Below are 27742 nucleotides of genomic sequence, written 5' to 3'. Positions count from 1 at the left end.
ATTTTACCCTTATTGATTCGTCTTGACGAGAGGAATCGGGAAAAGTAAAAAATATTAGGGTAAAAGTAAATTTTTTGTTTTACTTTTCTCATCCCTCTCGTCGAGACAAATCAATAGGTGTAAAAAGTTTGTCGCAAAAATGTGCTTGATACTGTTTGTGGAAAATGTTTTTTTGAATGTTCGGTTAGCACAATAGGCTAGAATGCTGAATGGTTAGTCGTTGCTTAAGTTATGTTTATTTACACAAGTTTCTGCAGAGTTCATTTTCCTAGCAACATTTTTATTTACACAAGTTTCTGCAGAGTTCATTTTCCTAGCATAATGTTGCTCGATTTCAAAAGAAATCAAACACAAGAAAAGCACCACCATATGCACACAAAAAAGAGAGAGGAAAAACATAGAATATCATTAGCTGAAATTATGCTTATATTGCCATTACAACCCCATAAAAAGGGCCACCACAAAAACAGGAATAATTCCTAATTTGGACCCTCAGCTCTTCTTACAATCCAACTGAACACTTACATCAACCCACAATAGTATCTCTCCTGGACATGATACAGCTAAATCAAAAACATGTCATAGTATCATCCAAGAGCATCCGTACTAAACCAAAAAGACAAGTCCTCACCTGGCTGAAGCCCAAAACCCAGATTAATTATCCACGGGTGGAGTCATTAGGAGCAGAGGTGGGAGTAGCCAGAGCCAGCCATGTCCCCACTCTCTCCGGCAAGCATGAGCTGGCCAATGAGGAGGACGAGAATTGGGTCCCACAAAATCTGTCTCCAGGGTGGGACGGGAAGTCATTGAGGTTCATGAGTGAGGTTGTGGTCTTGTTTGTGCCAGCTGTGGTCGTCGTAGTAGTAGAGAAATTTTTCTCCACAGTGGAAGAGACAGTGACCTTAAGAGCCAATGGCTTAACGGGGTAGGGTCGGTAGTGGTAGTGGTGGTGGTGGTGGTGGTGGTAAGGTAGTCGGGGAGGAGCGGAGGCGGTGGAGGAAGAAACTGAGGGTGGCGTTGGGACCATTAAAAGATCTTCAGCATGGACCACAACCTGAGATGATGCCATGTTTGGCCAAAGGAAAGTGCCCTGGGGCTTGCAGATTCTGAACCCACTCTTCAGCCTTTGTATCTTTGCTGCTTTTTCCTCTCCTGCGCCTGTACTTTCTGCTTCTTTCTCTGTTACGTTTGTCTTCCCCTGATCACCCCTTCCCTCTGTTCCCACTGCTTCCTTTTGCTGTGCTACTACCAGTGGTTTGCCTACTTTCTTTTTCTCCTTTTCATCACAACTTTCTGCGGATACCATTAATGCCGAGTCTGACTTTATTTCTTCTCTCACCTTGGACTTCAGCTTCCCTATCTCTTCCTGCAACCATTACCATGCACACCATGCCATGTCCATATATGATCGGCATCTTCATTGTCAAGATTCATGCATGATGTTCTTGACATTTCATGTATATGGTAGTGTAATTTGAAAGTGCCCCACCATATGAACGTGCATGAGGTGTGTGCTGTGCTTGTGTTGAACCAATAAATGGAAGTACCAACCTGTTAATGCCTTGTACTTTTAGCTAAGCAATTGTCATTACTTCACATTTAGAGCTAAGGTGCAATTCCCAGTTAGTTTCAATTAATGCACTACAAAGAAGTATTCATCACCAACCCGTTACGAAGTACTAGAAGTTTCAATTCCCAGTTACTTTACGTTTAAAGTATCTTTAGTGCCATTGATTGCAAGACGTCCAATTATCGTTACAACAAGGGGGGAAAACAGTTGGAAAATGTTTTTACAGTTCGTTTCTGCGAGTATAATGCATCAGCACCACTATGGAAACTAATTCAAGAATGCCCCAAACATGAAATAAATCTTTCAGAACTAGCTCAGTTCATTTGGAAACGTGATCTGGGGGGAATTGGAAAGAACGAAGGTAAAGTTGTTGCCAATTGCTTAGGTACCTCAATTCTGCTCACGTATCTTGAGACACCCATCACTTCTTCCATATACTTCTCCTACCAAAGCAAACAACAAAATGGAGGATTCACTAACATGAACTGAAATAAAGATTAGTGAATCAAAAGAAATTCCGGATTCGTTCACTACGTACCAATGTGATCATTGGATTCATAGGCACAGTTTCTTGACTTTCCTGCTGCTGCTTTTTTGATAACTCCTCCTCTATCTCCCTGTTTGATAGACAACAAGGTCAAAAAACTTGTAAAAACTTAAAATTCATAGTCTTTCTATGAAGGATAAATGAAATTTGTAGGTCCTTACCTCCTCAGTTGGGCAATTTCTTCCTCCATCTGTTTCTTGGACACTAACTCCTCCAAATCCCTGTTAACTCAACCATGATAAAACATTTCAAACAGACCCAAATGAAGATTTCAAAACCAGAAGTAAGGAGTTCTGGTTTCATATTTGACCTTTCCAATTTAGAGGTCTCCTCCTTCAATTCCTTCATCTCCTTAGCACAAATAGGATCCTGACTAGGATAATCCCCAGTCTTCCAACCTGGTGGTGGGGTCCAATAAGGATCTTGAACTCCAGCCTCCCTCCTTGTATCAACAAGATCAGCACTCTCCAACCAATACTCCATTACCCCTTCTGCATTGTGCCGCCGCCGGAACCTCTCAGCCCCACCCGGCGCCACCTTCCCCGCCATGTGCTTGAGGAGGTGGTCCAGCAGACCCGTGTCCCCGATTCGCTTGCGAGCCTCCAATCTTAGTTCTGGCCGGAGAATTGGGCTTTTATAAACTGCACCCTTCGCCTTCATCACCTCCAGAAGATTTTTCTCAGCCACCTTGTACCTTCTCATATATAACAATCCAACAGTTAGAATGTGAAAACAAATTTGTAAGAGCATCTCCGGCCCTTGATCTTTTAACTGACTTAGAACCAAATTTCCGAGTAAAACGCACTCAACTTCTTGACTCAAACTCTTACTAGATTGAATTTTACTCAAAATTTTCACCAAATTAAGGGAGTGCCAAATTTTAACTCAAATTTTGGAAGGCTTGGTTTGCTCTTTCCAATTTACAACTATGCCATTGATGAAGCTTTTACTCAAATTTGTGCTTCCGTTTGGGTTTGTCAATTGGAGTACTTCATAGTTCATACCATGAAGCTTTTGCTAAAATTTGAGTAAGGGCAGGAGATGCTTGTGCTTCCGTTTGGGTTTGTCAATTGGAGTACTTCATAGTTCATACCATGAAGCTTTTGCTAAAATTTGAGTAAGGGCAGGAAATGCTCTAAAAGAGCTAAGATTAACATTGTAAGTCAGAGTTTCAGTTTTACCTTTCAGCAGACCACCTGCCTATTTGCTTACAATTCTTCTTCCTAGTCTTATTGATCTGGCTTTGGTTTTCAAGTTTTGCTTTCTTCCCCTTTGGAACAAGTCTTGAGCTACACCTGTTTCTCTCATCATTCTTCCTACTCTCATCGGTTTCCCCATTGTTTTCTTCTTCAGCTTCTTCGTTTTCTTCTTGTTCGTCTTCATTGGTTTCTGTATGCCTGTATACGAACTTGACCTGGTGACGAACACCCCATCGCGGCATTCCGTTGCATTTTAGCTCCGATAAACATGATCCAGCCTTATTGGAAATCACAAAATCCCCAATTCCACAATCGGAGTTGGAAATCAACTGCCAGAAATCCTTCGAGTTCTTCTTCTCCGTGAATTCTCGAGACCGGACTTGTCGGAAAAGCACTTTCTCTGCGAGCTTTGTTCCCATAACGAACCTCTTGTCCAGCTCCGGACACATCTCTGTGATTCCTTTGCTCAAGTACCTTTGAAGCGATTGCGTGCTCGGAAATCTCACTGAAATATTCAATTCCGTCTTCTCACTTACCTGAAATCAAAAAAAGAAAAAAGCAAAAAAAAACCCAATTGAAGAATAAAAAACATACCAACAACAAATAACATACAAATCTACAGATGTACACAGAAAACCATTATGTAATCGAATTTAAGGTGTAATTTCTTACCACGACGACACGGGTGGATCTGAGTTGAACAGGGGTTCTGGGCGGGAGCTTGCTATGATCAATCTCGTAAACACAACCCAGTTCTCTGTCTATGTGGTCTTTGGTGGTTTCTGTGAAGGGCCAGACCAATACAAACTGTCATGCTAATTTCGTTAAAAAACTTTTTCTTAGCTACTGCATGGATATATGGGAATCATGGACTTATTAGGTGTCGAATTCGAATATGGCTTAAATTGGAAGGATACATGTATGGAGTAGTAGTAGGTTAGAGACAGAAAGGGTTAAAGGAGGACGACCTGTGTCAGTGTCGGTGTTGAGGGTACAGTGAGATGTACAGGGGAGTAGGTGTCTGGCCAAAGCTGGTGTTTCTCCGCCGCCCACGGTGCCCTGTTCCTGTTCCTGCATTTTCAAGTACACAATTTCTCTCGTCTCTCTCACTCTCTCTCTCTCTCTCTACATGCAACAGAATATGAATTCAAATGATGAATCACTTGCTACCCACGGCCTCTCAACTTAGAGAGAGAGAGAGAGAGAGAGAGAGAGAGAGAGAGAGTAAACAACTCTAGTGTACAGGTTGTAACGACGGTACATGCATGGTCACTCCATTCATGCGGTTAGGAGGGAGGAAATCTTGTTGGGTGCGCAGAGACTGAGCGCGTGGTTGACATTTGCACAATTGTTAATCGTTTGCTCTTTCTCTCTCTTCAGTACTAACAAATAGGCACAGATACAAGGCGCGTGTGGAGTCTTGAGAGTGTAAGACCAGAGTAACAGAAAAAACGCGGGAGAGAGAGAGAGAGAGAGAGAGAGTGTGTGGTCCCCGTGGTGAATTTAATTCAAGAGACAGTCTTTTTCATTACTGTATTTCGCTCTGCAGTCTTGATGTAAATGTTTTTTTTTTTTTTTTGTGTGGTTAAATCTTGATGTAACTAAATGTTATAAGCCGCAAATGGAAAATAATTCAAAGAATTGCCACCATTGATGAAGAATCATGCAATTGGATTTTTTTTTTTTTTTTGATCAGTGCAATTGGAGTTAAAACACCTCAGAATTTGATTGACTTCCCTTTCAACCTCAATCCTTCTTCAGCACCACCTTAATTTGACAGGAACAGTTTTTCTTTTCCCAATATTTTGCAGTGCTAGGGATGGTTTTGTCCATAGTCTCAACCTCATGTACTTCTGAATTAGTTAATAAAAGGAATGGGATCAACCTAGTTATATTACACCCTCCGTCCCATTTTTAAAATTCAGTATTTCATTTATTTTTGACTGTTTCTTAATAAATGTCCATTTTGTAAAGTTAGTGGGTAAAAGTTAGTACATTTTTTATTTTGCCCCGAAAAGTAGATTCCATTTTGAAAAGTTAGTAAGTAATAGTGTAAAGATATGTCTCCAAAGAGTAAATAGAGAAAGTGGATGTAAAAGTTGATTTGAAAGGTGTAATGATGATGTTTTCTTAATAAATTGGAGTTACGAAACAGGACATTTAAAAAGGAACGAAAGGAGTACATAATTTATGTTCCCAACAAATTATAAAAAGTGAACGATTTTGATTGTCGTGTTAGGTCGAAAAAAAGACCCGCAAATAGACCAAATAGGACTCTTGTAGTATATTACTAGAGCTAGCTCAGTTGAGGTAAGGAATTTGAGTCTTTCCACCTGCGTGTAGATATTCTTCCGTTGGAATTATTCCTTCCTCTAATAAGGGCTTGTAGTTGGATTGGATTTACAGTGGTTTGAGTTGTTGAGTTTTGTTATCTCGGAGACTCTCACATAATTGACGTAGTGTCTCATGATTTGTCCTTTGTAATTAATACTTGATGTAAGGTTATCTCCTATCGATTGGTGGTGGGGGTGGTGGGGGGGTGTGTGTGGGGGTGTGGGAAAGAGACTAAAACAGGACCAACCTCATTCTCTGGGGGACCAAAGAGGATTCCTCTAGGCTCTAATGAAATGCAAATCTTATATACAAATCCAGCTGCGCCATCGAACGAAGGTTTTCAGAAAGAGTATATAGAGCAGTTTGACAGGAAATGAATATTCCAGCATCGCAACAAAACCTTTCTTAGCGAAAGATCAGAAAAGTATCCAAGTATTGCAAATGCAAAATCAAATACCAAAAAGATCAAACACATCCACAAGGAAAAAATTAAAACCGCCACACGTGACCCATCATTTTATTTTTTCACAATAGTTCTCAGATGAACACATTATCTGAAGCAGATATCTCCGCCTTTGTCATAAAGAGAGTACAGAAGACTTGAAGAACAAATATATACCAATACAATCCAACTCCTCCAGCCAATACGTCCATTCAGAAAGAAAAACACCAAAGTTGGACGAAGAAAACTCACTGCTCAAATACTCCATCGGGTATCAACACCACAGAACCAGACGTTTTCCGACCCTCAAGGTCTTCATGGGCCTGTGCTACCTGAGACAAAGGATACTTGTGGTTTATGCGGACTCGCAAGATGCCGGAGGCAACATTAGAAAAGACCTCGCCAGCAGCTTGTAGAAGCTCATCCCTGGTGGCAGTATATGAAAAAAGGGAAGCCCTTGTCAAGAACAGCGCCTTTGCAGCAAGTTCTGTCAGGGGGAGGGGGTCTGGCATTCCAGACGACTGCCCATAACTCACCATGTATCCACGAGATTTGAGGCATGCTAAGGATCCCTGAACAAGATAAATTCTCCATTAAAGACTGTTAGAATAGAGTTCTAGTCTTTAGTCTTTATCCCACATTGGCTAGTCGAGTCATATAATATGTCACTCCATAATATAAATAAAGCTCTTTTGTGTTAGGGTCAATTAACACCCTATACACTTTTTCTTATCTCTGACAACATGGTATTAGAGCTATGTATTGGATGGCCTCATCTCTCGTGGGAAAGTCTCGATCATCTCTATCGCTTAAGTCAATCGCTCAACTCCTGGTCTCCTGGTCTGTCACCTCCACGTGCATCCGGGCTGCACGTGAGGGGTAACGACTTGTCCCACATCGCCCATTTAAGCCACTCAAGCTTGGTTAATATATTCTAGAGGTTACTCCACCTATTGTCAATTGCTTTTAGGTTGGAACCCTCCAAGAAATCTAACAAAGACTACTTAAAAGGGGACTTAAGTGTGTTAGAGACTGTTTCAAAATTATTTTTTTGGCCAGTTAATACCAAGAAGCTCGCCTATTAGATTTCTCTATTTTAGCTCGAAAACAAGAAAAATAGGCATAATAGCCCAATGAACTTACCTGAAGGCCAGCTTTTCCAGTCCAACTTCTTCATCAAAAAGTTGGAAAGAAAAAAAGTTCAACTAAAATTGCCCAAACAGCTCAGCTAAAAGCCAGTTTTGTCACTTGGCATTTTTAAGCAAAAATCTGAACACATCTTTAGTTTGAGGACTACTTTTAAGTTCCACTTGGCTCTAAGTTTAAGCCTACCCTTTAGGCCATTGGTTTGATATCAAGCAAAGAGCTGACTTGGACCAACTTGCACCTCAAAGAATACAGGATATATCTAACAATATAAGGAGCAAACTTGTGTACTGCAAATACCATTAGAATACATCATCCGAAAGTTTTGACGCAAACCATTGCACTAAATGCCATCTATTTTCAGTGAATACGTTGGCAAGTTTTTATTGGAGGTTTTGAGTCTTGTGATAGAATATCCATTACCTGAAAGGTGTCTTTTCCAACAGAATCATAGACAACATCTACCCCTTTTCCTGATGTTATCTCGTTGACACGGGTCACAAAATCCTCTTCCTTGTACATTATCACATGGTGGCATCCATCTTCTTTGGCTTGAGCCGCCTTCTCTGTGGTTGAGACGGTTCCAATGACAGTGGCACCAAGTGCATTTGCCCACTGGCATAAGAGAGACCCAACTCCACCAGCTGCCGCATGAACAAAGACAGTGTGTCCAGGTTCAACCTATAATAATAAGCAGTAGAGTCGTATCCTACCCAAGATGAATATACAAGCTGAAATATTTTAAAATAATGAATACAAGTTGGAAACTGAAAGTACCATAACTAATGACAACTGACAAACATGACTATTGTGCAGGTCCACTATGTTGAAGTTTCAACTTTCATGTGACATGGACTATCCCATATTGATGGATATGGAAGGGTAAAATAGATGATCACCGCAAGTCTGGAACTATAAGTCTCTTAATATGTCAGGTCTGCAGCACGCACACACTTGTGCGCTTGTATTATAAACAAATCCTGATTACCAGTTGTGGAAAGTGGAAGCTCCAATGCTAGAATGGTCTTTCCCTTGCTTGGAATGCCAAAATCTACTCACAAGCCTCAAAGATATATCTTATTTGTGTTTCACACATATGACTACATTAGGGAGAGACATGAGATAATACAGCTCGGGTTACTGAGATGAATTGAGGACAGGCAATGATGAAGATGGAAAAATACTATAATCGGGGTGTGTTAACTTTCTCTTTACATGGAAAAAGTTGGTGTAGGCATATTTTGGAGTCCAAGTAGCACAACCCTACATACGTGTGGAAGTAAAATATGATACACATGTTTTTATGATATGTCAAATTTCTAAGGTCTGAAGTGTAAGAGAAGAGTGTAAGGTACCTTAAAGCACCGGCGAACTAGCATATGAGCTGTCATTCCCTTGAGGATGACAGATGCTGCTACAATTGGATCCAAGGATGGCGGAACAGGGACCACTCTCTCGGCAGGTAGGATCTGCTCCTCAGCATATGAACCCATTGGACTACCAGCATAAGCCACAACATCTCCAACTTTTCTACCCGTTAATCCCGGGCCCACAGCTGTCACCACACCAGCTGCCTCCATACCTGCAATTGAAAATGGAAAATCTTGACCAACACATCCTCAACTACAGCAAACCTTGCATCAACATGTACTGGTAAAATAAAACGTCATATATGGTCATAGTGATGCAGAGAATTCAATGAAAACAATGAGTTTCTCCGGTATCATGAAGGTGATGACCCGGAGGGATTTATTCCATACAAACAACAGTTCGGATTCTTAAGTCTTGGCAAGAACTGGCGTCAAAGGATCAAATGCAGAACATTCAACCAAATAGCATAGTTGAAGGTATAGATAATACAGTTACCCCTCTCTCTAACAACTTAAGCTTTTAGATGAGTTGCTAGTTAACAATCTAATATGATATTAGAGCAGGCAATAGATCCTATGTTCAAACCTCAATACCTACCTAATGTTAAAATATTTACACGTGTTTAGCCCGCTTATGGAGGAGAGCCGTGAGGGGGCGTGATAACAGTATAAATAATAAAGTTACCCCTCTCTCTAACAACTTAAGCTCTTAGATAAGTTGGTGGTTTAACAATCTAATATGCATATTCTGCCCCTTAAAAAAGAAGAAGGCATAAACTAAAGAGCCATAAACAAGCAACGCTGGATTACTTTGAAACAAGGACACTCAAACTAAGGCTGTGTTTGGATGTCTAAACGAGACCAATCCTAAGTTTGCTTCTATAAAAAGAATTGTGATCTCAAGAGAATCAAGCATGTAAGGCTTGTAGTCATATTTGAAATCGCTAAAATCCTACTAACAAAAAGATTCTAAGGACTATTCATGCTGAGTCCTTATCTTCTTCTTTATTGTATGTGTTTCTATTTTGTTCTTTCCCTTATTATTTTTACACAAAGACAATCGGAGGCACATTTCTCCAGGAGGCAAATACAACTAGCTAACAACAGGAATTGTCAATTGACTCAACTCCATAAGTGAAGGGTTATTTGCCAATGGTCGATGTCAAAAATCATAAGCCTACACTCTACATGGTACTTTGACATACAGATATGAAGGCAAACCTGGAGTAAAGGGCATTGTGGAGGCCTTATAAACTCCTTTGCGGAAGTAGACATCGATGAAGTTAAGCCCAATAGCCTTGTTTTTCACTCGGATCTCACCCTCCTTTGGCTCTCCTATTTCCACATCTTCCCACTTCAGAACCTACCATCATGTTGATTTGGAAGTGAGTTAACAAGGTCCAAACTGTAATGGGCAGCATGTCTATCAACCACATTTATGGGTGTGCCACACAAACAACACTGCAATAGGAACATAATGAAAAACTTTTTATTGTTCACATGTAATCAGCTATGACATAGAGATTAGAGGCCAACCCCTTGTGTGCAACTTTGATTGTAGCCCTAACCACTAAAAGGCTGCATATCTTATTGCAAGTAGGATGTCAAACAATTAAACCCATCCTAAATTAACCCCAGGCACATGACCAACATAGAAAAACACGAAGTAATATACACCAAACCCAACAACTAGCAATAGCTAATTACGAATATATAACTGGGCTGCCCGATCAGATTGCGGAATTTTTACTGCAACAAGGTTTCTCAAAGTATGAATAATGAACTACGCTGCCGACATAACAAGCTTAAAATCTCACACATAGTTGACGCAAAAGAGAGTTTGACCAGGCAGCCCAGTTAAAATTCAGCTAAAGTAAGCAAATATGGAATGGGATTTTGATAAACATGGCTAAGAATAGATATGACCCAGAATCAGGTGCCAAGAAGTTTGCTGTCTGTAGGTCCCTGCTCTTTCCGATAAGCGGATAAGTTGAGGGCTTGCTTCCCAAAAGAAACTTCCCTTGCCTCCTCCTGGCCTTGACTGCGCGCTACGGCTTGACTTTGAAGCTACTTAAATAAAAGACAAAAGGATTTCGTCCTCTTCTCTGCATCTCAGACATCCGTCCACTGGTGATGCCAATCCTTGAGAAGACGGGAACACCTGACTAAGAGGGGGAAGGGACAACAAAGAGGATGAGCCTCATTCCCAGAATTTGATGTGAACTAGCTCATGAGAACGCTTGGTTATGGGTTTTCACCGATTCATTCCAAGATTCATTCCAAGGAGCGGAACTCGCCTATTTAAGAATCTTCTGTGCGAGTTGCACTCTAAAAGAGAAGGGTCGCTCAGTCAAGGCAGAGGCTTATTCGGATTCATCTTTGAGCATTTCCCATAAGATTCTGTGACAAGATACAGTCTGAACGCTGCACCTCTAACAGGAGGAATTGTCCGTGCTAAATCATCTACTTGAATAGAGTTCTTGAGGCACCATACCAATGTGTGGATACTGACATCTACACGGGATCCCTTGTCAGTGTTTGCGTATATTCCGAATTTTGTTTTGCAACGATGTACATTGCGCAAAATCAAGAAATTAGCCAAAAAGGAATGACAGGAACAGGAACACTACGCCTTTCAAAGAACATTTCAAAAGTCTTTTTTGGCTCACAATAACACAAATCCTTTTAAAGAAGACTCAGTAGAAGTTTACAATTATGACAACAGTACATGAAACAGGTAGAGACCCCAGGACCACTCAGTTCATGTGCCCCAACGGCTTAGACACCACCAGTATCTTGTAATCAAGAAAGTAGCCACCAAGACTAATAATAACACCAAACCTAAAGCAAGAAAAAATAATAATTCGGATCGGATTGATACCACTTGACGCAATCAGTACTTGGTAATAAATAAAATGAGCCAAAAAAAGGGACAGACAGTAACACCAACCTTCCCACAAGAAACACTTCAAAATTGAACACCAGTTTTTAATGCAGAAATAGAAATTGTGTGCAATATATATACAGAGAGAGAGAGAGAGACCTCAGGGCCACCAAGTTCATGAACCCTAATGGCTTTGACCATAGTTGCTGCCTCTGGTGCCGATGCAGAGATTGCTCTGTCTGTTGCTTTGATTGTCGATCTGGGTATGAAGGGAAAGCTATGATTTTTCTGCTTTTCAGTAGTATTTCTTGTTGTGATGGAGGTGCGGATGTTGCTGGGTATTTGTAGTTGTAGACTGGAAGAAGTGCCACGCCAATGGCCAGAGGCAAATGGGTGCGGTAGAAGTGGTAATTTGTTAGGGTGGTGATTATGACAGAACAATTTAAATCTAACAAGTTGTCCCATTTTTAAGTCAGAAAATTAAATTGTTAGCTGAAACTGACGGGGATAGGAAATGGGAAACTTAGAAGGTCGAGAAAGTTCGGAGATAAATTAAAGGTTGGTGATCTCATTGCTTACGCTGCAAGCCCCTTTTCTCCGTCGGATCAGAGATTAAACGTTGTTAAACATTACTACTCCATTGTTTAGGCAGATTTTTTCAGGAGTGCTAGGGACAAAGAAAATTAACAAAAATACACACTTCAAGGGTCTTGTTTTTGCCTATTTTTTTTGCACTTAGCATTTCTCAATTTTTTTCCCTATCTTTCTTTCTTATAGGCTAATTTGCTATGTTCAAATGAATTTCATCAAAATTGAATCGACTTGACAACTCATCGTTTTTCAAATATAATCTTTTTGAAACTAGTTAGCTTAAACCATTTTCTCAACGAGAGGAATTAAAAAGTATAAAAATTTGGACCATTTTGAAAAAAACCAATATAAAGCGACACTTTGTGTGTGTGTGTATGTATATGTGTGTGTGTGTGTATACACACACACTCCGGATCCCTTCAGGGATCCCGGACAATGCATTGGTGCGGGATGCGTTTGTGAGCCGTTGGATTTAATCCAACGGACAAGATTAGAGAAGGCAAAAAACTCACGAGTAATTATACTTTACCCCCTCACACTCACACTTCCCCCTTCTCTTTTCCTTCCACGCCTCACAGGCCACGGGAGAGAGAGACGAACGAAGAAAGATACGCGGACGAACGAAGAAAAGAAGAAGAACGAAGACGAAAGACGAAGATTGAAGCCAGACATCTTACATGATTCTGCATCCACCAAGGTATCTCTCTCTCTCTCTCTCAAAATCTGGTTAGGGCTTTTCTGGCCGATTCTAGTTCAGTAAAAATTAGGGTTTTTTTTGCTGATTGGAACGTACCTCTCTCTCTCGAGATCGATCTCTACATTTTCAGCAAAAACCAGAACGGGTTTTAGGGTTTTTGGAACTCGAACCAAAAAGAGGGCTTTTTTTTTTAATGGTTTGGAGGTTCGGCTAGGTTGGGGGTTCGGCTAGGTTGGGTAATTTCTAGTGGGTGGGAGTTTCAGGTGGGCTTTGTTTTTTTCTATTCCTTTTCATTTCTGTTATTGCCATAGCCCGTAGGATGTAATTATTCAAGGTTAATTTTTTCCTTAAAAAGTCTTAATTTTTCCTTGTTGCAGCATCAGAATACAGTTTTGATTTACATTGTAAATGAAGGTGCCGAATCGTTTGGTCAAGCAAGAGGAAGAGTTAATCCCCGGGTAGCAACAGGAAATTAAAAACCCACACATCCATATCCTTCCATGATTTGCCTACACATTTTAGGAAATAATATTAACTGTGGTTAATTTGGTAGGATCTAGTGTTCGAAATGATTTTGATTTTAGAGTTACAAACTAGATTTCAACTATACAATAACAAGAGCCTTTTTTCCTTGGGATCCACTCTGTTCACCTCTATGACAGCTTGGTTCCGGGTATTTTCATGTCTGTTTTATTGCTGAGAAAATGATGGATAAGGAAGGAAGCTGGGACTTAAATCTTAGACTGTTAGTATTTTGGGCCCATGCTTAATTGTGCCTAAATGAAGGAATGGGCTTTGTTGAAGTGTGTTTACTGTTTAGCATCACTTGGGGAATTATAACTGCTAACATGATTGTTTTCTATAATGCTTATCTACCTTAGTTGATTTTTGAACATGAATAGAAGTTCTATATTTGTGTTTGGTAAGCTGCCATTGATCTTAGTTATTTGTGTTTTGTCGAAACTTTATAGACAGTTCAATCTGTCGTTTGTGTCTGTTTTTGCTTTAATGAAATGGTATTGCCTTCCTGTTCAAAAAAAATGGTATTGCCTTCAGGTCTAGCATATTTTGGTAGAAAACTCCTTGTTTCATTATGAACCTTGTTCTCTTATAGTTTTCTTGCCTAATGCTGCCTTTTCCTTACTTGGCTTTCTAGCTATAACTTCTGAGTAATCAATTCAGGCTCAATTTATTGCTAATTGTTTTCTTTTCTCTGATGGAAGTGGTGATCCTGATTTTGGGATCTTTTATTTTTGCGGAGAACCAACACCATTGAGGAAATTTGGAACACAAAAGAACTCATGTCGAAGGTTCTTCGGATGTGCAAAGTATAAGGTGAGCTGCATGCATTGCCCCAATTTATTCTCTTGTTGTTCGTTGAAGCTGAAACCCTAAGTTCTTATTGTGTTCTTTTTTGCATGCATTGCCCCAACAATGTGAGAGTTCATTATCCATGAGCATTAGTGAAGAAATGCAGAGGACAACAAATCACAATGCAGATGAAGATTGAAGCCATGCAGAAGGAGATTGATGCAATGCAAATGAGAAATGGGCGGAAAATGAACTAGAATTATCTTTGGATTGTTATTTTCTGTGTTGTGCTGTACTTGTGTGGCAAAAGCAGCCAGTGATCTCAAGTAGTAGTAGTAGTAGTGTAATAGTAGTATTTCTTCATCATGGTGAAGTGTGTTTGTTATGATATTATTACTAGGTTAGTGAAACTGGCGACCTTGTATGTGGTGTGTATAAGTGGTGATTGTGGTACTTTGCTTCAAAGCGTGATTCACTTATTTTTATTAAGATGAAGCTACAGGGTAGCCATTTGAAAGACAGTGTATGGTTCTGCATATTTTTTGCATTTGCATTACAGCATGAACAAGTTGAACCATTTCCTTTCAAAAAAAAGAAGACTAAGTAGAACCGAGGAAAGCTGGGATGTCCAAATAGAACCATTTCCTATTTTATTCAAACTGCAAAACATGACTGTATGGTGCTATTTGCAATTGAAGCATTTGTCACTGAGATGTCCAAGAAAGAGTCCATTTTGAAACCCACCAATTACTTGAAATTGAAAAAATGATAACCGAATATACAATTTACAAGGGGCATACCCTATGAGGAAACAAAAGGAAAAAAAATAAGAATAAAGATATGAGTTGGAGACTATTACATAAGCCATGAAATGAAAACAGATTGAAAACAGTCCGGATTTTCCTTAGCATTTGAGGTATACTATGACAGAGCAGTTATGACAAAGGCCACCATAAGGCACACTATAATAGATGAAGCATTAGCTGCAGAGACGGACCAGCTATGCAGCAGCAAGCACCTGCAATCTCAAAGCAAATGTAGCACTCAACTGGACATGAAAAGTCTGTACAAAACTTGGACACAAGCTGTATAGATGTACCAGCTATGTAGTAGCAAGTAACTAGCATTTGTAGCAATGCTAGATCGAGTTACCAATGCAGCAGCTGCACCTGTTTTCAGGTATGTATCCGACAGTAAGATATCCACAATAGGTCTAATAGTAACAAAGAACCAGGACACTCCAAAACATACAAATTAAGGCAAGAAGTTACAGTAGAACATATGCACTAATGCCATGGACAAAGAAAAATGGACCAAGTCCTACAAACTTTGATAGGGCATTTTCAAATTGATATGGCACTTTCAATCTAGGCAAACAAAGTTCATTGCAGCACCTTTCTGAGAGACTACCAAATAGAATGGATAATTTGTGCAAAAAATGGAAATAGCATATATATCATTCTGTTTGGAATCTAACTGTCTTCGACATAATCTGTATTCAATTTCAAGCCTAAATAAACTGCAAATGTTACAACTGAGACCTTATTGCAAGAACAATATGTTTCCTTTGTTCACAAATCTGAAACCCTTAAAACAAATGGCAAAGCCCATAACTAACATAACAATAAACAAAAGCTGGAGCTTCAACACTTTGGCTTCAAACAATGTTATGGACTTCATCAACTCTTCATTTCTCTTCAATAACTCTCGAACTTTTTTGGCCACACTCTCATTTGAGTTCATAAATTCCTCAATTCATCACCATTGTTTCATTTTTCCTTAGAAGCTCTTCGTTTTCAGCCTGAAATTGACCAATTTTCTTGACATATGCCTTCCATAATCCATTCCTCTAGCACAAGTAGGGGGGTCATACCATGTAAAAAAGGAACAACCATTCGGCTTCTCCATTAATCAATCAAAAACAAAAACATTAGGTATACATTTCAATGGAACCAGAGAGTGAAAATTAGCAACTGTACATTCAAGCACTTATTGCAGACATTATCTCAGCACAAGGAAATAATTACAACGCAATGAGAACCATAAAGTAGCATATGTAATCATGTGGGTTTTGACTTTTTGTCTCTCCAACAATTCTATGAGAAAAATAATTGCACTAGAATTTAGAAGAAAATAAGAAATAAAAAATAAGCCAAGCATGATGTTTGTATGCCTTGGCAGACCACTAGAAGAAGAGTGACTTATTGTTCAATTCTGGTTCTCCCATCAGCACGAATCCTTCAAGTGTTAAATTTACAAGTTCCAATTTCAATTTGAAGGTGTAAGACATCACTCCCCCTGAGCATCTATTCCAATTAAGATCACAAATTCATACCGACTATGGAGCTCTAATTCAAGCTAAATATAGGTCTTCTCAACTTTTTGTAAGATAGACATCGTTGCATTTGTGCTTGTTGAAGATGAAGAATCCATGGCTTTGGCAAAACTTGACCTCCATAGCACAAATTTAATAAAATACGAAGAGCTAAGAAAATCAAAAAGTTCTACATGTATTGACAACCAGATCGAGAATCGTTTTTATAGAAGCAGTCTTACTTAAGTTTTTTTTTTTTTTTTTGGGAAAATATGCTATTACCATTCCAAATAAGAAAAAAAGGTTATGAACTAAAGTTGAAAATAGTTAGTGATTATCCACCAGATCGAGAACCGTTTTGCCCTAATTTGGCCTTCTCTTTGGTTCGAAGCAGATCGAGAGGAATATCAACAACAGCAGTGAATCAAGGGTCAGAACAAAAAAAAAATCCCTAAACTGGTTCGGGGAAAAAAAACCCCTAATAATCGGGAGAGAGAGACCTTGGTGGTGTGGTTCGTTCTTCTTGTACTAGATCGATTGTCCAGCCCTTCGTCGTCTGTCGATTTCGTTCTTCGTTCTTCTGTGTTCGAACACAAGGGTTAGGGTTTCTGGTTCTCGTACGGAACGAGAGAGAGAGAGAGAGAGAGAGAGAGAGAGAGAGAGAGACCATGGTGGATGCAAGATCACGTAAGATTTCTGGCTTCAATCTTCGTCGTTCGTCTTCGTTCTTCTTCTCTTCTTCGTTCGTCCGCGTTTCTTTCTTCGTTCGTCTCTCTCTCTCTGGCCTACGGGTAAGGCGTGGAAAGAAAAGAGAAGGGGGGAAGTGAGAGTGTGAAGGGGTAAAGTGTAATTACTCGCGAGTTTTTTGCCTTCTCTAATCCTGGCCGTTGGATTAAATCCAACGGCTCACAAACGCATCCCGCACCAATGCAATGTCCGGGATCCCTGAAGGGATCCGGAGTGTGTGTGTGTGCGTGTATATATATATATATATATATATATATATATATATATATAAAGATAGTTGTTTGGTATTTTTTTGTCTTTATTGAATTTTTTTATTTTTGGTCATAATTATATATATATATATATATATATATATATATATAAAGATAATTGTTTGGTATTTTTTTTTGTCTTTATTGAATTTTTTTATTTCTGGTCATAATTTTTCACTTATTTAGATTTTTCTTGTCGAGACGGATAATTAATTAAAATATATAACGCGAACCTAATAAAAATTCAGAAAAGACGAATAGAAAAAAAAAACAAAAAGAGACCAAAATATTTGAAGTAGCTTTTAGTTTGTCAAACATGAGACAAAAAAGAAATAGTTTTTGGGGAATTTCTATTTACACCCCTTCAACTTTAATTTTAATTTTAGATACTTACCCCCCTATCAAAGTAAAATGATTTGTTAAACATAGGAAATTTCCACACAAAACAGGCTTGGTAGTAAAATCCCCTCCAAAATGCATTATCAAATTACCAAATCATCCTTACGAAATTTCATATCAGTCGTCCCACTATTCTTCGACTATATCTAAGAGCATCCGCATCAGGCTCTTTAGATTTTAGACCAAATTACACCTTAAAAACTCATTTTATTACTTTAGCTACTCATTTTTGAAATGTCTACTACAACATCAGACTCTCTATATTAAGGCTATTCCATTAAAAATATTATCTACTCTCACTTTCTTCTCAATTAAATATTTCTTGCCAAGGGCCTTGTTTGGGGCACAACAAATGGGCAAGAAATTGATTATTTTTACGAAGCCCATTAAGAGTCCTATAAAGGTGATTCAAACAGCAAGTCATTCTTAAAATATTTTTTATTCTTGAAACAAATTAGTTCTGAAAAATCAGGATTCCCTAATAATCCGTAAAAAAACCCTAAGAGTATAAACGCGAATCACTAAGTAAAATTATCAGCAAAAACTACGCAAAGCAATCAATCGCACAACGCAGAGATATACGCGGAAAACCCCAGAATGGATAAAAACCACGGGAAGGAATCAAATCACTAAAACCATTTTGCAGTTACAGATATACCTATCCAAACGGTGTAAATCATCACAACGTTTTAAGTACTACCTGCCGAGTCACACGTACACTACACTCCACTCAGTGATCTTGATCGCCAACAGCTTTGAGTCCACAAGCCCTCCAATTGACCTAACAGAAATCCCTTACGAATAGCTCTCACAAAAATAGCCGCCACTATTTTTTCCTCCTTCTGCCGCTATATGCCTTCATTGTTTAATCTCAATACACGTTTGTGTATGTGGCTGCCCAGGCTTTCGATGACTGCCCCTTTTCTTTTTATAGTTGTAGTCAAACCCTAGGAGGAAAATAACAAGCACAACCTTTATCTTTTTTCACGTTCATTTAAATGACAGAAGGCACCGATTGATAATCCAATTGATCCGTCTTCGCCAAAATTCGTTTTGTTGTAGTCGACCCTTTTTTTTATCCAACACGCTCACTCGGAATTACAAATAAAGATTCCTTCCACTTTAATGCTATACAGACTCGCTAGCCTATTAAAAATAATAAAATTACAACTCGATAAAAAATATATGTTTTGTCATACGGAATTGCCAATTACACAAAGACTCCGGAATTTGATCCTTACAATCTTCTCCTTTGGCACTTCCATGATAAAACACAATACAATGAAAATCTAACGACTGAGATCGAGTTGTAGAAAAACTGCAAACAAAACTCAACATCCAAACATGTTAGAATAATAAGTAACCTACTCCCCCTTTCATCATTCTTCCCCTTTTTGACATGGAATGACAAAGGGTGAATAGGATAAACAATAAATGTGAATGGAAGAGAATTAAGCAATAGAAGCAACCAAATAAGATATTTAATCAAAGCGCAAATAATAGCATAAATAACATGGCAGCCAAATTCAAGCACGTAAAACTCAATAAAACTAAACTAAACTAAATGCTAGAAGAAAATGAGAAATGTGAAGATACGAGCATGAGATAGTTTTAGCGCAAGTATTATATCATGAGATGAGATGAAAAAGACATCCAAATTTTAAGGCACTGCTTAATGATATAACACCATGCAAAGCATAAGGAATGCAACACACCATAATCATCGACATGTGAGGAAAGTATGTGTGCGCATCCATAACCAAAAAAATCAGCAACTCAAAACAGGACCAAGATGCTCAAGTGTTTAGGTTTATCTAGTGACTCTCCCTCAACAAGATACAGCTTTATAGGTTCGACAACAAGTCACAAATAATTAATCATAAGCTCCCCCTCAACAACAGGCGGTTGTTTAATAAGAAATCAATAGAAATTCATACCGTATTTTTACTTTTACCCCACCGCTATTTGACGCAAATATTGAGAGTAAGAATACCTTATACCCAATACCTGGTTACTAAGCAAATGGTCCAACACGAGTGCCTTCACAAGATCTATCCATTTTTTGACGCGAACACTCAGAGGGAGAATACCTCACCCCAATTGTCCGGTTACTCAATGAACGCCCGGATAAGCAAAATCCAAGATATATATTTTCTTTTCTTTTTTTTTCTTTTGCTTTTATAGAATAAATGAGGGCTCTATCAACGGAAACCAAATAAAGGCAATCACGGTTCTGGAAACACACAAGATATAACTAAGCATATGAGAATGGTGGTCCCTAGCCGAGAAACTGACCAAAAGCCATGGATAAGTGTACAGAATGTTGAATACTCATGATTTATTAACATTCGAACATACTTGCAATGAGAATACCATGAAGAAAGCGCAATGAAAATATGGATGAACATATTCATAAAATCTAATGATATTCAACTACGCATCAAAGACTATCATACTCAATCCCCACAACAACAACCAATTTGATTTTTTTTTTTTTGAAAACAAACAAAATAACTACGAAACAAAAGAAACACAAAACTATGAAACTCCATAACTCTCTAGGTAATGAGATATGCAAGAACAATTAAACCTAAGTTATGGAATCACAATCTAGCCTCAAAAGGCAAGGTGAATCTTTCTAAATGAACTATAGTCATCAAGAGAGTCAAGGTCATCATCAACATCCGAAATCAACTCAGTTTTACGAACCCGAATCTGTCTCATTTTGGCCTTTCCAATATGAGCCTTTTTATTTGTCATGGGCTTTGAATTTACCTTTGTAAAATTATCATGCGAAGGCATCCTACGTTTAGGCCCTTGAGAATATTCCCTATGATTATTCATGTTATCATAACGGGGAGGAGTCCTATGGTAGCTATAAAGGGCAAAGCAATATGGACGAATATGGCCTCTAATTCCACAGTGATGACAAGTGGGCACAAAATAAGTATGACCATAAGGACGAGCTACATGTGTATGTGAAGTGTATGACTCATGCATCTTCCTACAATGCGGTCTAATATGATCAGTCATACCACAATAATGACAAAAAGGAACAAATTTATTAACAATAGGAGTAAAAGCGTGAGACTTATCAGTATTAATAACCTTAGGTTTTACCTTATTGTGCTTGGGATGTCCGCTTATCTCTATTGCCATTTGCTTCTTTGTCGTAGGAGAATTAATCATGTTCTGCATGTCATTCACATTAATTTTCTTACCTTGACGTTTAGTTTCGTTTCTCCCTATCGATGGAGTTGAAGACATTGCATAATAACCAAGCCCTGAACGATCGCTAGGTCGCCGTTGGATGGACAGAATATGATCTAACACTTTGGTCCCTATTTGTGTGTCATCCTCTGATTTACCCTTAGATTTGTCTCTAGCAGTTAAAGCTTTGTTTTTCTTAAGAATGAGCTCAATTTCTTTATTTCTCTCATCACTCTCTTGAGTGCGTTCATTCAAAGTATTCTCTAACTTCTTAATCTTATCAGAAAGTTTTCACTCAATTCTATCAATTTTTTACTAAAAACATGAAGTTTGTTGTACTTCTCTCTTACCTCATCTATGTCATCACAACTATCCGCATCGCTATCATCTGTTTCAGAACCACTCAATTCGGAATGACCATGTGAATTTAAAGTTACTCCAAAAGCAAAAAAATTTCCTTTATCATTTTCGTCAACCCCTTATTCCTTATTTGATTCATCGGAATCGCTATCATCCCACGTTTTAGTGACGAGGGCCTTCTTTTTCATTTTATTAGCACATTTTTGGACGTAATGACCAAAACCATAGCACTCGAAACATTGTGGTTCTTCAGGTGGTCCTTTTCCCTCCCTTTTATTTTTTCCAGAAAATTCTCTTTTTCCTTTATCATTTTTCTTTTTCGTACTATTTTTAAATTGTTTGAAAAAAACTTTCATCTCCTCAAGATCAACATCACTATCACTATCTGAACCTTTCTTATGTGTTTGAGTACTTTTAAAAGCAATCGGAGTCTCTGAAAGTTTTACTTTGAGTTTAACAGGTTCATATTGCAATAGATCAGCCTCATAGGTTTGGAGAATCCCAACTATTTTTTGAACAGATTTTTCTTTTAACTTTTTCTTACCCTCTAGCATAGTAACTTGAATTTTAAATCTAGGAGGTAAGGAGCGCAAAATTTTCTTAATAATACGAAAAGAAGGAATTGGCTCACCCAATTTCTCGCAGCTATTGACGATGGCAATGAGTTTGGAGTAGAATTAATTGAAGGTTTCTTCCTCCTACATTCTGATCGTCTCAAACTCTGTGGCAAGCCCTTGCAGCTTAGACTGCTTAACAACGTCTGTCCCCTCATGGCAAGTAACCAAAATATCACAGGCCTCCTTCGCAATTTCACAGTTAGCTATTTTCCTGTGCTCATTTATATCAACAGTAGCAAATAAAATATCAAGTGCACGGTTATTAGTTTGAAGTAAGGGTTTCTGTGGCTAATAATTCAGATGCAGTTTTTTGAACCGGCTTATCGTCTACAATTTTCATGGGTCGAGTGTACCCCAAAATACACGAGTCCCAAATTTCTTCTCCGGCTGATCTCATTATAGCCTTGCTTCTTGATTTCCAGTAATCAAATTATCAGCATCAAGTATAGGCATATTTCTAGACATGTAATTCATGTTCATATTTATGATGCATCTGCTCTAGGAAAAATTAAACCTAATGGAAGGAGCAGTCCGCTTTGATACCAATTGAAAAATCAGGGTTCCCTAATAATTCGTAAAAAACCCTAACAGTATGAACGCGAATCACTAAGTAAAATTATCAGCAAAAACTACGCAAAGCAATCAATCGAACAATGCAGAAATATACGTGGAAAACCCCAGAATGGGTAAAAATCACGAGAATGAATCAAATCACTAAAACCATTTTACAGTTACAGATATACCTATCCAAACGGTGTAAATCCTCACAACGTTTTAAGTACAACCTGTCGAGTCACACGTACGCTGCACCCAGTAATCTTGATTGCCAATGGCCTTGATTCCACAAGCCCTCCAATAGACTTAACAGAAATCCCTTACGAATAGCTCTCACAAATATAGCCGCCACTATTTTTTCCTCCTTCTGCCGCTATATGCCTTCTTTGTTTAATCTCAATACACGTTTGTGTATGTGGCTGCCCAGGCTTTCGATGACTGCCCCTTTTCTTTTTATAGTTGTAGTCAAAACCTAGGAGGAAAATAACAGGTACAACCTTTATCTTTTTTCACGTTCATTTAAATGACAGAAGGTGTCGATTGATAATCCGATTGATCCGTCTTCGTCAAAATTCGTTTTGTTGTAGTCGACGTCCTTTTTTATCCAACACGCTCACTCGGAATTACAAATAAAGATTCCTTCTACTTTAATGCTATACAGACTCACTAGCCTATTAAAAATAATAAAATTACAATTCGATAAAAAATATGTGTTTTGTCATACTGAATTGTCAATACACAAAGACTCCAGAATTTGATCCTTACAAGTTCAATCTGATATTGATGAGAGTTGTTTCAAAATTCGTAGGTTATTTCAGAATCTGCAAGGCGTCTGACAAAATTTGAAACAACTCTTATCGATATCGAATTGAGCTAATTTTTTTAGGAACCCATAAAAAAATATTTTAAGGATGATTTGCGGTTCGAATCATCTTTATAGGATCTATAATGGGCTCTGCAAAAATAAAAAATATCAAACTTTTCTTGCCCGTACCAGACAGGCCCTATCTTTGGAGACGTGGCAGCTCAAGATTTGAAGAAAGTTTGAAATGATATCATTATATTAATGTTTAACATTGGAACAGTTACTCGTGTTCTTCCACGTGGAACTGTAGAAATGTTATTTTGAAGCGAAGGGGAGGCGAGGCAAGGCTGATGCCTCCACCATTTCCGTCTGTGGCTCTTTATTATAGTGCCAGAGGAAAAGTAAAAAGTGTGATGTGGATGCTCTATGGAACTTTCTTCTTCTCCATTCTAAGGTAGCTCCAAATTTCACATCAATGACCCATGGTCCCAATCCCAATCCGAGCAACCATGGGCATGAAGTTTTTATATATATATATATATATATATATATATATATATATATATATATATATATATATATATATATGTAGGAGATGAATGCTTAACGAAATATGTTTAAGTAAGCAAGTTTTCCTCTTTCTTCCATACCAAATCATCTTTCGCGGACTATAAATAGTTAAAAAACCGACAGGAGGTTGGCCGTTGTAGTAGTTCAACAATTACTAACATCCTATCGCCTAGCTAAAAAATTAAATTTATAAACCATATATCCAATTTAATGTACACAGGCCCGGCCATCTCTAGGCTAACCACCAAATTAATTAACATATGGAATTCCGAAGTAGTATCAAGCGCAATGTTCTCATCCTTGAAACTCCATATTTCTGTGGGATAAATAAAAGTTACATTACCATTTCCCATTAATTTATTTCTTTGGTCTAAACCACCCTCATACATCAATCAGATTTATTGCTTCCACAAACACACATACCTACATATAGTGTCATAATACGAGCAACCACCATTTGTGAAATAGTAGTTCAAGTTTATTTTAAGGGTGTGTTTGGCCGGCATTGTTGAGGTTAATTCAGTGTCAATGACACAAAACCGAGGACGGATAAGATGCACTTGGTCGCCACCCGTCTGGGATGACGTTTTTTGCCACCTGAATCTGAGAGGGGCCATTGGTCAGTCGGATAGAAAATGGAGCGTAACGGCAAGCCACTAGAATCAAGTGCCCAAGAAGAAACCATTGACGGTGTAAAGCGCATAGGTTTCCAATTCTGATTGCTCGACGATGAATCCGCTAGATCAACACCTTGATAATTATCACACGGAGAAGATTTGGACCATTTGGTTCGAATCTCCACAGCGAAGTGATGAACACAAAATATAGTATTAAAAAGTATCTCATACTTGCATTTTTAGTCGGCACTTAATAGTTATTTATGACTTATTATTATTGATTCATGTTTTGTAGGTATTTTGGACTTGTCGCACAAAAAGGCTTTGTCCGAGATTTAAAAAAAAGGATTTTGAGTCGGGTTTTGGAAGGAAATATGAAAGGCAGCTCATGTTTGGACGGATTGTACGAGTATGGCAGGACCAAATGCTAGTGTTTGATCACCACCATATATACCTAATATTATTATACAATTAGGAAACATATTATTCTTTATAGTGGTTCACAATTTTAGGGAAGCAAAATCAGAAAAGGTTTTGTTTTCCTTTAAAGGAACTCTCAGCTAGCCTTATAAAAAGAAAACATGACAAAACAGAGCATGACGCTTTCACAGAATTCGGCTTTTGAAGATTGCAAGGTAGCAACTTCTCGGCACGTACAGGAGCAGCGGCAGAGGAAAAGGCTAGGGAAGAAAAAAATAACTACTTTAATTTTGTAAGCTTTTATGGAGTTCTTTTATGATTTGAGTATGTGTTTTGACTCCATGAGCGGCTAAACTCTTCAACTAGGGTTGAGGATGAAGCCCCATTAACGATTATTATTTATATATTTATGAGATTTGATTTTATCCAAATATGTGATTTCAATTATGATTAAATTGCTCTTACTCCAAATCAACTGTTAGGGATAAATTTTGGATATGAGTTCAATCATGTTTTTCTCATGATTTGGAATTGTCTTTAACATTGGATGCTGTTTTGTTCATCATTAACTATAGAACTGGATATTTATTGTGATTTGTTAAAAGCGGATACAATTAATGATTTGGTTTTATACTTACGAGCGGAGAGGAACAAACATTAGACTTTTTGATGAATTTTCGCGATGATATTTTCCATGGTAACAGAATTAGCTTTCAGATTATCATGAAGAAATTTTGGGTAAAGTCAATGATCGTGAATATATAATGATACTAGTTAATGGGTGTGGATTCCGAAACCCTAGTATTTTCTCCTTTGATTAAAAAGAAATTTCAGTTTTCTCGTCTTTGATAATTTAGTTTATTGTTTTTACTTTTCACTTTTAGTTTAAAAATCAATCTCAAACTTCTGTCAACTAGGTTAGGGTTGGATCATTTTAAAATTATTTAGTTTTCCTATAAAAATCACAAAGTCCCTGTGGGTTCGACCTCGCTCTCGCCATACTATATTACAATACGATTCGTGCGCTTGCGAGTACATTAAAATTTCACATCACGAAGTAGTACGGGTTAGATAACGGGTCAATATCGAATACGATCTTCTCTCCCTCTCTCCTCTCTGCATCAGATATTCCATCACTAGATGAAACACAAGAACAATTAGCCTTGGGTGAACATATTGCTTAAATAAATCATGTAGCTGAGAGTACTTCTAATAAATAAAGAGGGAAAAGAATAGTTTTGGCATGCAACCCCAAATTGTGAAGAAAAACGTATCACGTATCATAGGTATTTAATCGATAATAAATTACTCACAAAACCAACACAATTTTGCTTTCTATTCTTATCAGAAATATCACTGTCGCATCATTTAGAATGTCCAGAAAACACAGGCGGATCAAACTGAATAATATATGGATGAGCCTATCTGGATCAAAGTTTGCACTCTAACATTTTATTTTATTTTCAACTAGAATTTCGCATCGTTCTCAAAAGACACTAGCTAGAGTTTTGAATAGAATGATGCGGCTGGAACTTCCTTACCATGTTGCATTCGTTGGGGACCATCCGACAGCCGCAGTTGATCGACAGAAGCAAAGCTCGGAGAAACAAAATAAAGCCAGTAAACAAGAGGCAGAGAGAGGTGACAAACGGTATGAAGTAGCCATTTCTAATTTCACAATACGTTGGAAATTGGAATAACCTATTTCATTCTCTTTGGATATGTCATACTTACACATTGCCACTTGAATTTATAAAGTTAAAACTTGTGTCAGATCAGATGTGAATGACCTGCTTTTGATTAGCTGACCCGAATTAACACCCCTCAGTTCCTGACCGTCGGGAAAAAAAGCATGTGCCAGATAATGTTGGACTCATGCTGGGAAGCAACTCATATGACTCGATGTGAGCTAAATGTTATGTTTATCCAAATTATACCAAGGGCGAAATGCACTTTATGCATAACACAACCCACGATAAGTGGTAGGTAAATGACATTATTAAAAGTTCGTAGGTTAACATGTGAAATGTTCATTAATAGAAGTTGTTTCTTTGCTTTTATCTTATAATGAGCTTTTTTTTTGTATTGGTTGAGTTGTTGGGCTTGGTTATCTCGCAGACTCTCACAATTGATGATGTCCTGAGTTTGTATTTTGTATTTCATATCTGATGTAAAATGATCTCTTTTATTGATTGATAAAAAAAAGGACAAGAAAGTTATCCTATGTTCTAATGCAATTCGCTTGAGAGGGCTTTACTTCTCCGGGTCCTTTTAGTGAAATACATTAATATCGATCTGCAATAGCAGTACTTGCTCTTCAATTCAAATGGTTAATAAGGCACGTATATAAGTCTTTTTCCTTTGACAAAATCCAATACATGTCCAATTTCGAAATTATGATCATAAATCTAATAATTCTGACCCCAACGAATGTTATAATTGAAAACAAACACATGTTCAATTGATCTTTTGTAAGGCTGGACATCATGTCGTATTTGTGTTCATGTCATTTCGAATTCAGTGTCATTTTATATTCGTGTAAAAATATACCCCATATTAATTTAAATGTGTCACATACCTTGATCTGAATCCGACCTGCTTAAAATCGTGTTTTGTTCGATCGGTTGATGTTTTTCTGTGCTAGTTTTTTTTTGCCAAAAGGATAACAATTACCATTGATAAACATAGAGAAACATACAAAGAGCATATCCAACCCTAATCAAAGGCGTGGACAACGATAACCGAAGGTAGGCTTTCCAACCAAAGACACCTTAACCTCCAAACCC

At 38.0% G+C, this 27742-nt stretch overlaps 2 protein-coding genes and 1 long non-coding RNA gene across 3 annotated transcripts; all 3 read right to left on the bottom strand.

Moving 5' to 3' along the window:
- Positions 1–384: 384 nt before the first annotated feature.
- LOC131319058 (protein DYAD-like) lies at positions 385–4677 on the bottom strand. Its single transcript, XM_058349164.1, has 8 exons — positions 4285–4677; positions 3989–4098; positions 3299–3852; positions 2428–2811; positions 2279–2338; positions 2109–2187; positions 1960–2013; positions 385–1366 (listed from the first exon to the last, which is right to left on the bottom strand). The coding sequence occupies exons 1-8, from the start codon at positions 4391–4393 to the stop codon at positions 659–661; spliced, it is 2058 nt and encodes a 685-aa protein (XP_058205147.1). The 5' UTR covers positions 4394–4677; the 3' UTR covers positions 385–658.
- Positions 4678–6139: 1462 nt separating this feature from the next.
- On the bottom strand, positions 6140–26709 carry LOC131318792 (uncharacterized). The gene is made up of 6 exons (XM_058348760.1): positions 26498–26709; positions 11652–11847; positions 9830–9971; positions 8594–8820; positions 7662–7919; positions 6140–6664 (listed from the first exon to the last, which is right to left on the bottom strand). Exons 1-6 carry the CDS (start codon positions 26692–26694, stop codon positions 6341–6343), a joined length of 1344 nt encoding a protein of 447 aa, XP_058204743.1. The 5' UTR covers positions 26695–26709; the 3' UTR covers positions 6140–6340.
- On the bottom strand, positions 10347–11644 carry LOC131318793 (uncharacterized). Its single transcript, XR_009197814.1, has 2 exons — positions 10902–11644; positions 10347–10769 (listed from the first exon to the last, which is right to left on the bottom strand). It is a non-coding gene; the product is annotated as an uncharacterized LOC131318793 (long non-coding RNA).
- Positions 26710–27742: the final 1033 nt, after the last annotated feature.

Source organism: Rhododendron vialii, chromosome 3a, assembly GCF_030253575.1.
Source record: "Rhododendron vialii isolate Sample 1 chromosome 3a, ASM3025357v1".
Taxonomy (NCBI): Eukaryota; Viridiplantae; Streptophyta; class Magnoliopsida; order Ericales; family Ericaceae; genus Rhododendron; species Rhododendron vialii.
The sequence above is the reverse complement of the archived record's forward strand: the minus strand, read 5'-3'. Positions and strand labels throughout refer to the sequence as shown.